At 43.0% G+C, this 13167-nt stretch overlaps 1 protein-coding gene and 1 long non-coding RNA gene across 2 annotated transcripts in view; one reads left to right on the top strand and one right to left on the bottom strand.

The window, feature by feature from the left end:
* Window positions 1–3649: 3649 nt before the first annotated feature.
* LOC122866456 (NACHT, LRR and PYD domains-containing protein 12-like) overlaps window positions 3650–13167 on the bottom strand; it is a 103342-nt gene continuing 93824 nt past the window's right edge. The window contains exon 5 of the mRNA XM_044176145.1: window positions 3650–5448. Within this exon, the coding sequence (XP_044032080.1) occupies window positions 3650–5448 (1799 nt within the window). The remainder of the gene's footprint in view (window positions 5449–13167) is intronic.
* Window positions 7882–12447, top strand: LOC122866520. Its single transcript, XR_006375725.1, has 3 exons — window positions 7882–8571; window positions 8990–9110; window positions 10604–12447. It is a non-coding gene; the product is annotated as an uncharacterized LOC122866520 (long non-coding RNA).

The raw sequence follows: 13167 nt of genomic DNA, 5'->3' as shown, positions 1-13167 counted from the left end.
TGCCACAGTCAATGGACTAAACCACTGAAGAAGAAAACAGACTTCAGCATTAAGATACTCAGTGTGGATCAGTCTAATATCAGCCTTATGTCTGCAGTTTAGTGTCACCACAACTTTCACATCATATTAATCTCAGCACAGAAGGAAAAAATGGTGTCTGACCTCAGAGTCTCCAGAAAATCACACAGCAGCTTCACTCCTGAATACTGCAGCGTGTTGTAGCTCAGGTCCAGCTCTCTCAGATGGGAGGGGTTGGACTTCAGAGCTGAGGCCAGAGAAGCACAGCTGATCTCTGACAAACTGCAGCCCCTCAATCTGAATAAAGAATAAATGATGGAGATAAAAAATCCATTAATAATCCGATCAGATGTGTTCAGGTTTGAAATGTGTCGCTCAACATCACTCTGTCCTAATCAATGAGCTTCTCCCTAAAATGAGTAGAGTGACTTTGTCATTGTGTTATTGTGGATCATCATCATGTCAGCACAACATTCATACACCTATTCATGTCAACACAGATCAATAACATGCTGCTGATCTCAGTCAGGTCTGGAATTAGAGGATCAATATCAAATTCATTGATTACATGCCCTTCTTCTTACTGTATTTGGTAGCTCAGTAGGTTTAAGTCATTAAAAGGAAACTAACATGAAGCTTCAGCAGTCTGAGTTAGACAAATCAAGTGGGTGTTTACCAAAGTTACAGACTATTCAGGTCCAAGTTCCCTCTTTGAGTTTCTATTCCTCCACTGCAGCTCAACAAGGAAACACTGTCCAACACTAAATACTGACTTGATATGTGTAACTCAGACTGCTGAAGCTCATATTAGTCTAAGCTAAACTGAATGTACAGATGGACACGTGAGTATTGTATTGAGATAGACTTGAAGAAATATGAACCTGTCCTTTAAGACAAACATGTTTCTGCTGCTGAAACATTTATTTGGTTTTTGTTGCAATCTAAAGGTCTGTGGCTTCAAATAATCAATGCTGCCATGAAAACAGAGCAACAGTTAGATCTGTTGTCAAGAAGAACTTGGAAATAACTTAAACCTCAGAAATCTTTAATGTGATTTTGTCATTGATAATCATCACTTCTGTGACTTTGAGTCGGTGCAAAACTTGTTTGTTAAAGAGCGCTGCACCTTTTGACATGTTCAAATCAGCAGCAGAACCAGAGGAAATGTGAGTTTGATGTGCAGTTTAATCTTCACTCAGCTTCTAAAACTTTACAGAACTTTATGATCAAAAGATCTCTGCATAAACTCCATGTTTCATTTCTGAAAGATAAAAAAGTTTGATGATTCTTAAATAGAGTTTGATTTGTTAGAGAACAGAAACTTTTTAAAAACTATATACAGTCTGTTGTTGCTCTAAATCACAAACACTATGACTGGTCTCACCTCCTTTTTTAAAATCCTCAGACAGACCTTGAATCCTGCTTGTTGTGACGTGTTGGCCTGTTAGGCTGCTGTTTATTACTCTGAGCTCTGGTTTAATGCACACCACACCACAGCAGCTGTATGGGTTGCCTCTGTACCAGCCATATCAGCTCCTGATATCATCAAGATCATCACAGTTCCTCACTTCACCTTTATTGAGCTTTGCATCCATGTCTTTATTTTCTTTATCTAACCTGTCTCTCTCTCTGTTTACACAGAAGCTCAAACTCTCTGCAGCCTGTTTTTATCTGCTGTCATCAGATCCTCAATAACCTCATTCACATCCCTCACACACTCTACAGCCTCATCAGTACTGACATCATCTCCACTGACTGATGGACCACAATGTGAGTCTGTGGAAGCTGAAAAACTGCCCTGTCAAACATTTAATTTCTCTGCTTTTCATTACTCTAACAACTGATTGGCCATTTGAAAAGAAAAAACATTTCTGAAAAATATTTATATTTCTTCAGATTTGTGATCAGGCAAATCCTGAAAATGTATGAACCAGAAATTTGAATTGAATATGCATACACACACACACACACACACACACACACACACACACACACACACACACACACACACACACACACACACAAAACTAGATAAGTTACAGTCAGTGAACTGACCTCAGAGTCTCCAGCCTACAGTGTGGACTCTCCAGTCCAGCAGACAGCAGCTTCACTCCTGAATCCTGCAGGTCGTGGTTTCCACTCAGGTCCAGCTCTCTCAGATGGGAGGGGTTGGACTTCAGAGCTGAGGCCACAACTTCCCAGTGAGTCTCTGAGAGTCCACAGTCAGAAAGTCTGTCATGACATAAATTACAAAATATGTTATTATGAAAGAGGACATTTTATATTTACTTCATGCATTTGATGACTAAACAGTTTGATATTTCCTGTTTTGATGAACATTTGCTCTTCACATCAGTGGTTCAGCTAATCTTATCTCACTGTGTTTGACATAAAACAATAATTCTCATCACTCTCTCTCATACCTGCAGACTTTTAATCTTTGTTTTGCTTTAATCTCGCAGATGAAGGAGAGAAAATGTAATTACATTTAGGCTTCCATAATGTCCTCAGTCTGTCAGTGTGATCTGATCCCATGTCTGTCTCCACAAAGTCAGCATGAGGCCGTCTGGATTAGAGAACCTTTTTTACAACTCAGTGACCAGTTACAGTTAGAAAGATGATCTCTCTTTGCTAGCTACCTGCTGCTGTCAGGTTCACGTCCATAAGTGGGAAAATTCAGTGACTGCTGCCAAACCATACAGATGTGAAACAAATCGCTTGACAATAAAGACCTGTACTTAATTCAATATGAATAAAGTAAAATATTTCATGACTGCATGACGTTTTGTTATCAACATTCTTTTCTGATCATCAGAAATACTATGTAACACAACTTCCCTCTTTAAAATTAAAAGTTGAATCCATAAGCAATAAAAATGCACCATTGCTCGGTTCAACACAGTCAGGGGTTTTACAGAGAGTCTTTGTCTTGTATGAACAGTAATTTACGGTGGCTAATGTTAGCTAATGTTAGCAAACTTTAGACAGATGTTGTTGTGTAACGGACGTTACTGATCCAGTTCGCTGATTTGATGACTTTTCTTACTTGTGCTACCAAATCGAAATAGTATTCAACATTATCCCATAACTGTCACTTGTGGCCACAGTGGCTGCTTCAGCAAAAGTTACATATTCAAATTAAATAATAATAATTTATCTATACAGCACTTTTCAAAAACAAGATCACAAAGTGCTTTAAAGGCATAAAACAGAATATATACAGAGAAGTTACGCAGAGATAATACAGTGCAATTCAAAAATAGATTTAGAATAGTTAATATGATAAAACCTCAACCACAACCTCTAAAGTCCTTCATTTGTTTCACCAGGTTTGCATGTCGCCTCCATCACCCAAAGGAAGATAAATATTAGAAAAAACTGTAAAATGTAACAATTATTAGAAATAAATAGAATAACTGTCATTAACTTGACAGCTATAAACACAACCAACTGAAAATCTACATTTTATTCACTCACAGCGTTTGAAACAGCTCAAGAATCTGTGACAAAATACTGACACATAATGTTTGCAATAAACAAGTCGAACACTGTTTTAAGAATAATAAGAATTTTAGAGTGTTAATATCTGTAGAGCTAAACTGCTGATCTATAATGTTAATCACATCTGGACTTACACAGCCTTTCTGCAGTTCCTCACAGCTGGAATCAGTCTCCGTCGTCCCTCCTCTGATGTGTTGTACTTCTTCAGGTCCAACTCATCCAGAACCTCCTCTGACATCTGCAGCATGTAGGCCAGAGCTGAGCAGTGGATCACAGAGAGTTTCTTCTCTGATCTGTTCTCTGACTTCAGGAACTCTTGGATCTCCTGATGGACTGAGTGGTCGTTCATCTCCATCAGACAGTGGAAGATGTTGATGCTTCTGTCAGGATAGATTTTTGTCCTCCTCTTCTTCAGGTTGTTGATGACTCTCTGGATGATTTCTGGACTGTTCTTTGTCTGACCCAGCAGGCCTCCTAAGAGTCTCTGGTTGGACTCCAGAGAGAGGCCATGAAGGAAGCGGACAAACAGGTCCAGGTGGCCATTTTTACTTTCAAGGGATTTCTTCATGGCTCTCATCAGGAAGTCATCCAGAGATGAGCCCCAGTGTTTCCAGTCTTTCCCCAGGAAGTCCTTCAGTACCTCTGTCTTCCTGTTGGTGTAACAGTGGAACATGTAGACTGCAGCCAGAAACTCCTGAACGCTCAGATGAACAAAGCAGTAGACTGTTTTCTGGAAGATCACACTCTCTCTTCTGAAGATCTCTGTACAGACTCCTGAGTACACCGAGGCCTCTGAGACATCCAGACCACACTGCTCCAGGTCTTCTTGGTAGAACATGATGTTTCCTTTCTCCAGCTGTTCAAACGCCAGCCTCCCCAGCTTCAGAAGAACCTTCCTGTCAGCCTCCGTCAGCTCCTGTGGACTCGTCTCATGTCCCTCATCATACTTCTGCTTCTTCCTCTTTGTCTGAACCAGCAGGAAGTGTGAGTACAGGTCAGTCAGGGTCTTGGGCAGCTCTCCTCTCTGGTCTGTAGTCAACATGTGCTCCAGAACTGTAGCAGTGATCCAGCAGAAGACTGGGATCAGACACATGATGTGGAGGCTCCTGGATGTCTTGATGTGGGAGATGATTCTGCTGGACAGCTCTTCATCACTGACTCTCCTCCTGAAGTACTCCTCCTTCTGGGCGTCAGTGAAGCCTCGTACTTCTGTCACCCTGCCAACACATGAAGGAGGGATCTGATTGGCTGCTGCAGGTCGGGAAGTGATCCAGACGAGAGCCGAGGGAAGCAGATTCCCCTCGATGAGGTTTGTCAGCAGCACGTTGACTGATGACTTCTGTCTGACATCAGACACGACCTCTTTGTTGTGGAAATCCAGTGAAAGTCTGCTTTCATCCAGGCCGTCAAAGATGAACAGAAGTTTCCAGACAGCAAGCTTCTCTGCTGTGACCTTCTGTAATGTTGGATGGAAAACATGGAGCAGCTCGAGAAGACTGTACCGCTCATCTCTGATCAAGTTCAGCTCCCTGAACGAAAGCAGAATCAGCAGACTGACGTCTTGGTTTTCCAAGCCCTCTGCCCAGTCCAGAGTGAACTTCTGCACCGAGAAGGTTTTTCCAACGCCAGCAACGCCGTTTGTCAGAACGACTCTGATGTGTCCCTGTTGGCCGGGTAAGGCTTTAAAGATGTCGTGGCACTTGATTGGAGTGTCATGGAGGGTCTTCTTCTTGGAAGCAGTCTCAAGCTGCCTCACCTCATGTTGGGTATTAACCTCTTCACTCTGTCCCTCTGTGATGTAGAGCTCAGTGTAGATCCTGTTGAGGAGGGTTCCACTTCCTGTTTCATCACTTCCTTCAGTCACACGTTCACATCTCCTCCTCAGGCTGATCTTATGTTCATCTAAAACCTCCTGCAGACCACCACTCACTAAAAAGAGACAAAACAAAGACAATTTGACAATCTGGTGATTATTTTGATTACCAATATAAAAACAATCAATACAAGAATATAAAGAAGTAAAGGTTATAAAGTCCACCTGAAATTAAAGAAGTCATCCCTTCTCATTTATTATTAATCGTTTTGTTTTATTATTAAAAGGGAATAAAAAGGTTTTTGGGGGAACATCAGAAATGCTCCTTTGTCTCTCAGCCTCTGAATGTGTCGGTGTACGTGTGTGATTGACAGCAGAGGCGACAGGCTGAGCCTCAGCAGAAACCAGAATATAATAAATAGAAATGGATTTCTTTTGGGTTCAGATTTTCTCTCGAAGGCGAACACAGGACGAGTGATACAGAGCAGATATGTTTGCTGGAGCTGGACTTTAAATGTAATGATGTTGATAAAGATCTTGAATGGCTGCGCTGTATGACACAACAAATGTATTAAAACAACAAGTAGAGTTTTCAGCAGACAGGTGTGCAGTCTTACTCTGTACAGTGCTGGTCTGACTGGCTGCATGCAGTCCAGGTCTTGTTCTGGATCTGTCTCCACACTGGGGACAGAAGGAGTCTCCTGATGAAGCAGACTGGTCCCAGTATGAGGTGATGCACCATCTGCAGAACCAGTGTCCACAGCTGGTACAGACCAAATCCTTCAGGACGTCCTGACACAAAGCACAGCAGGACGGCTGCTCCTCCACAGAAACAGGACTCCTCTTCCTCTCTCTGTGAAGACATTTCTTTAGAACTAAAATGATTTGGACGACACTGTGTCGAAGCTCAGACGCTCACAGAGAACAGTAAAAGTGTTGTTACTTTTCTGTTTGCGTTCAGCTTTCAGTCTGTAATGACAATGATTGTTCCTTTTATCTCAACTCTCCTGCTTTCAGAAACACAAATTAACTGCTTTTCCTATCTGACTGTCTTATTTAACATTTAGTGATCTGCCTGTAGTTTGTTATTAATACAAACTCAACACTTCCTGCAGCTACTTCACAGTAAAAGCCTTCCATTAAAGACAGCTGATTATGTCCTTCACTGTTTTACAGTCACTGTGGGCAGCTTAGCTTGAGTTAGTTAGGTTTGAACTGAGGTTAGAAGTGGTCTGAATAACTGTGGAAGACCAGCAGTGTAAGACACGTAGCATGTAACAGTGGTGTCACAGGTTCAAGTCCAGACGGCTGCCTTGTTTGTCTCTACTGTCAACTATCAAATGAAGGCATGAACACAATTCAAATATTCTAAAATACAGAAGTGGTTTTATCAGCTCATAACTTTTCTAAGTGCTGCCTGTGGATGTTTGTTCTTCACCTTCAGGAACAATATATGGTGGCGAGAATCTGAGCTCAAAGGTCCACTTACTAAAGATTCAAAGCTTTCAACTGCCAGCTCCGAATCATTAGTAAGTGGACCTTTGAGCTTAAATTTTCTTCCCCGTATTTACAAAAGTAGTTTGTTAAAGAGCAAACTCAAACTCAAACCGTCGACACACAGAATCAAGCTGAGCAAAGCTTTCTACAAATGCTTTTTCACCACATGTTGCACAATTATAATGAACTGATTCAAGAAGCATCTGGTGGATCATAACAGCTGATCTGAGGAAGAGCCAACAACTAAATATTCTGAGGACAAATATGAGAAAATGAATGACATGTTTGAAGCAGATTCTTTCAGATTTTGAATAGTTGCAAATGTTTACAGCAACTTCAATGTGATGGCAAAAATAGACGAAAATTTTCTGGAAGTGTAAATTCTGAAATGGAGTAGATTGTGGCTATAAAACCCAGACTAGGATCCATCTTAGTGTTAAACAGTATCTGCACTAATAGTTCCGCATCATGAATATAAATCTTTTAGCATTTAGTCTTCATCCTCAATGCTTCATCTTCCATCAGGTCAGTTTACAGTAAAAACAGTCTCTTACTTTGTGTCTGAGGGTCCAGGTTCATTACTGAAGAATGGAGGATGATCTTTGGACCGGTCACTCTTCAGAGACAGACAGCTGGATCCTGGAGACTCTGCTCTGTCCTCCTCTTCCTCCACACAAACACTCATCTTCTGGCCTTCAGTCAGTCTGAGAGGTGAAACAGAAACACTGACTGTGAGCTCAGAACACGAGAATCAAGAAGAACAAGTCTGTTCAAGAGTCACAAACAAGACTGACAACAGGAAGCAGCACGCGCAGTATACATAATGACTTTGTGTCCACAGATTAATCAAACTGGTCATTCTCACATTTCTTTCCTCTACAGTCCACAGGGAGGAAACCGACTCACAGACTTTGACGGTAAGATAATAAAGATGTTGGATTAACACTCACCCTGCCTCAGCCTTCAGTTTCCTCCTTCTGCTCTGTCGACTCAAAATGGAGTCTGAACTAACTGAACACTTTCAGCTTCAGGTTCCTCCCTGTTCTTACACAGTCCATTTACTGCCTCCCTGCACACACAATAACACGATGTAAAACATCAGGACATGACGTTTCATTTATAGATTGTGTGTGTGTGTTAGCTCCTTAAATCCAGTTTCCCTCCTTCCTTCCTTCCCAGCAGCCAGGTGTCAGTTTGTTTCTCTGAAAGTTTTACCTGCAGAGAGACTGCAGTCTGTGTCAGACTGAACGATAGGACGGAAAGAGAAAAACAATATATGAAAGCAGAGACGTCAGCTCATATTATCCACCTGCAGCGCTGCGAAGCACAAAAAACAAGCTTTGGCGTCACTTCTGTGCATCGACAAAAGTCCTGGTTTGATTTCACTAACTTGTGAATGATGTTTGGCTTCAAATATCAGATGCCTTAAATGTCAGAGCTTCTCACAAGCTGTTGAAGAAAGGAACATGAATATAAAATATATTAAAAACAGGTGTTGAAATGTGCTCACCTTTACTGTACAGTCCCTCACTGCAGTAACACTGACGAGTAACAAAGGAAGGAAGTCAGTCTAAAAGCTGATGCACGGGATTCATAGATAAGGGGATCAAACATGTAAAAGCTCTTGTGTGATTCTTTAACATCAGTGTCATGTTATTCTCACAGAGTTAATAATGAGCCTCTGATTTCAGAGTATTTCTGTGGACCTGAAACATCCCAGAGGAGCGCACATCATCCAGGAGGTACGACTCCCTCACCTGTCCAGTGCTGTCACGCAGGGCTGGGTGGCGTTTGACATTTTCAGCACTGATGCAGATACAACGCCTGAGTGTCAGTACTGACACCAAATTCTACCCGTTTTGATACCTGACTTTGAGAAATATCAACACGTTTTTCTGTGTAAAATGTGTAAACAGAAGCAGCCGAAGAAGAATTCAAATAAAATACGGTCTGAAACTGGACAAATGATGATATAAATCAGGAACTATCTGATCACAGAAGGACTGATTTTGAATCTGACCAAACATCTGATGTCAACTCGGTACTTTTTCTCGGTGTTACGAACACGTTTCAGTTATTGAGTTATTGTCACGAAGCTACATGACCATAAACATGTTTTTTGTGTGTTTTACGTCCATTATAATTGTGTGTGTGTCTCAGCTTGCAGGAGTGTGTGACGTGCTGATAGAAAACTACCTGCCAGGGAAACTTCAGCAGATGGGTTTAGGATACGAGCAGCTGAGCGGAGTGAACCCACAACTCAGCTACTGCTCCATATCAGGTACCGAGCGACCGAGCGACGGTAACCAGGGCTGTGTTACTCAGAGGAGGCAGAGGATTTGAAACTGTTCTGCAGTCACACATTGTCAGGTTCAAGACACCTAGAACATTTAAATCATATACAAGGAAAGAAAGACAAAGGCATTAACTTAAGTTTTTACTCGCGAGGAGAGTAAGCATAGATGCATTCAGTTACATCTCCTACTCACTCTGAAGTGCATCTATGCAGCCTCCTCTCTTTTATTCAGTTTAGGAGATTCCCTGTTACATAGTTCTCTAAGGGGTGGGGGAGGTGTATAATGCTTAATAATAAACAAGGTATGTTGAGACGGCTCTAATCTCGTGAGAGCGGCCCTGGGAGCAACCGTGAGACTATCTTGGTTCGGTGTCAGCCTGCCCTGCCAGTCATGAGATAGCAGGGTGCCATTCCTGTAATTCTCAGACACAAGTTTAATAACACACATACACCATACACACACAGCATTGCTGTGCACTTTAAAGGCCACTAAGAACAAAACATAAATGGGATAACTTATGTACATTTTTATTCTAACAACACTGAATGACACAACTCTTGTTTTGTTCCTCTTAGCTCACATGCTGTATATAAAGAGTTTTGCTGGATATTAAGTTTTTTAACCTCTTCTGCTTCTGATCTGAGAAGAATCTCCTCAACAACTTCAACTTTCACAGGGTTTCACAGTTAATTCCATTTTTCTTTTCGTTGTGCCTAAGAGATGAATGATTTGATACAGCGAAGGCGGAGCCTGATGTGTATTTAATCTCTCTCGTGCTGCTTAACGTGAATCTGTTAATCTGACACCAGTCAGTTCAGACTGTCGTGTTGAAAGTGATACAGAAACTTTTCAGGTTCAACGCAGCAACATTGTTGTTGTGCGTTTACATAAAAGTGCCTGTGTTTATTCAGACGAGAGAGCGACATGTTAAACTGCCTTTAGATTAACGTAAAGAGGCTTTTGTTATATACGAAGGGGTTTATTTAGGACCTGGAATACGTCCAGCAATGTTGTTAGTTAAGGAACATTACGGTTTATTACAACGTGGGTCTTATTTTGGTAGTTTTGTCCATCATTTCTATTAGTAATAATAACGTTGTGCAGCTGAGATCTGTGAACACCAGAGCTCATGTGTGCATATGGAAGAGTTATAGAGCATGTGCACACATATTAGTCATCCGACCAGACATGCCAAAGTTAAAACCAAACCTCCGCCTTTGCTTACATGTCACTGGTTGTCATTAATTGTTAAGAATACATGTAAAGTCTGTCTGTTTTCAGGTCAAACTTGAGCTTGTTGCTCAAAATAACCAGATTTTAGTGATGAACAGTAATATTTCAAAACACGACCCACCGGTACTGGGAAGAGAGAACCCAGTGTGGTCGTCGGTGCTATATTGACCCCAGCTGGGTCACTTTTAGTGAGCTGTAGCCCTCGTGGCTGTTAGTGAATGAAGCGCTCTGACTCCTGTCTCAGGGTGACCTCCCCAGCCCTGCAGACAGCAGGTTTTACTCTCGCCTGCTGAGCTCGGATGACATGGAGGATGTGGTCGACGCTGATGAATACCTGCTACCTTACAAAGGACTGGGTGACCATGACAACCGTCCCTGCAATGCCACGGTACACACACACACACAGTATACAGTATAATAACACACAGTTTAATAAATCAGCTCCACCTGGTCACTTTTCTTTAACTTCTCTCACGAGAATCAGGAGGAACAAGTTTATTCAAGAGTCACAAACAAGACTGACAACAGGAAGCAGCACGCGCAGTATACATCACAACTTTGTGTCCACAGATTAATCAAACTGGTCATTCTCACATTTCTTTCCTCTACAGTCCACAGGGAGGAAACCGACTCACAGACTTTGACGGTAAGATAATAAAAATGTTGGATTAACACTCACCCTGCCTCAGCCTTCAGTTTCCTCCTTCTGCTCTGTCGACTCAAAATAGAGTCTGAACTAACTGAACACTTTCAGCTTCAGGTTCCTCCCTGTTCTTACGTACCTGGATCACCGGGTCAGTGTTGCTCCGCCCCTCTCCATTTACAGGAAATCAGGTGAGTTTATCTGTGTGTGTGTGGGCAGGTATTACTAATGTTGTGGGGACAGAAATTTGTTTACACAGTCACATTGTGGGGACAAAATGTCCGTCCCTATAATGAAATCATCAAACTTTAGGCTGAAGACTTGGTGTAAGGTTAGGGTAAGTCTCCAGGTAATGAATGTAAGTGAATGTAATGTCCCCGAAAGTGACGGAAACACAACTGTGTGTGTGTGTGTGTGTGTGTGTGTGTGTGTGTGTGTGGTGCTCACACAGATCAGCTGTTTAACATGATGTGTCTCTCTTGGCTTCAACAGGTTGAATTAAAATGAGTTTTGGTCTAAATGTTGGAACTTAAATGATGTTTAAATGATGTAAAGAATCTGTTTTGTTTAAGTTCCAACTAAAGTGCTTTAAACTGAATGAAACCGAACTAAATGTGTTCTTTTACAGACTTATAGGGAACACAAACACAGCTGAGCATCAGCTCCTTCATGCTCCACTGGATCTGGAGACAGTGGGTTAAGGTGAACGACCTTTCATCTCAGCACAGGAGCCCCCCAGGGCTGTGTCCTGCCCCCTGACTCTGCTCCCTTTACACAAACAGTCTCACGTCCCATCACAGTTCAGTTACCATCCATATTAGGTCTCATATCCAACAACAACGAGCACAGTTAGAGGGAGCAGGTGCCACAACCTCTCCCTGAACCCCCTGTGCTGCGGCAGCTCCCTGAACTCTATGGGCTGCAGCTCACTCCTGCCTCTGCTGGATCGCAGCAGTCACGTCTTGCTCCGGTTGGGCCGCAACCATACCCTGCTCCTGGCCCGAGGGCTGGACATAAGAGCAGAGCAGGTCAGGTGGGCACCCAGGAGGCAGGGCTGAAGGGCCGAGCAGGTCCGGGTGATTACCAGACATACGGAGCAACTCAGGAGGTCGGGGACGAAGGTGGGGACCCTCTGGGGGTCGAACCGGATGCTGAGGTGAAGACAGAAGGCCACTGGAGGCCAGCAGCGAAGGCGGAAGCCTTCTGGAGGTTGGCGGCATGGCTGGAGATGAAGACCAGGGTCTGGTGACCGGGCAGCAGGACAGGAGGCCGGCGACGGAGAGACTGGAAGAGGAGTCGGTGGAACCAGTGCTGCTAGGGAACCAGGAGGCTGCTGCACAGGTGGATCAGGAGGTTGCTGCAGCTCAGAGAGTTCAGGAGGTTGGTGCAGCTCAGAGAGTTCGGGAGGTTGCTGCAGCTCAGAGAGTTCGGGAGGTTGCTGCAGCTCAGAGAGTTCGGGAGGTTGCTGCAGCTCAGAGAGTTCGGGAGGTTGCTGCAGCTCAGAGAGTTCGGGAGGTTGCTGCAGCTCAGAGAGTTCAGGAGGTTGCTGCAGCTCAGAGAGATCAGGAGGTTGCTGCAGCTCAGAGAGTTCGGGAGGTTGCTGCAGCTCAGAAAGTTTGGGAGGTTGCGGCCCAACCGGAGCAGGGGATGGCTGCTGCCATAGGTAGCAGCAGCCAGTAGGTTTTATAGACTGGGTTTAAAAGTGTTTGCAGCCTGCTGGAAATGTAGAGGAGATAAAGGTACGTTTGTGTGTTTGAGTCTCCGCTGATTGTTGATGCAGCAGCGCCACCTGCTGTCCAAACCAACAAAGTCAACCCTGCTCTCCATCTGTTGTTGAATCACATATCAGACATCCTTCATGTTCTCATTTTCCTGAAGGACCAAAAACACACCTCGGCTGGAAATGTGCAACACTTGAATCTTCCTCAGTCAGACGGAAAACTCTGGAAATCCAGAGGCTTCATGCACAGCAACATGTATGAAATATATCAGTCTGTATAGAAGTTAGACTGTGGAGACTTACATCACATGACAAGTTAGATGAGTTGTTAACGTCAGGATGTGTGAAGTTTCTACAATCTGATACAGAATATTATCAGATTATACAATTATAAACAGAAACATAATGTCACACTAAAAGAATATCACTTAGATAAACCTCAGGG

This window comes from Siniperca chuatsi, linkage group LG19, assembly GCF_020085105.1.
Source record: "Siniperca chuatsi isolate FFG_IHB_CAS linkage group LG19, ASM2008510v1, whole genome shotgun sequence".
Taxonomy (NCBI): Eukaryota; Metazoa; Chordata; class Actinopteri; order Centrarchiformes; family Sinipercidae; genus Siniperca; species Siniperca chuatsi.
Note: the sequence above shows the minus strand (reverse complement) of the source record. Positions and strands in the feature narration are given on the sequence as shown.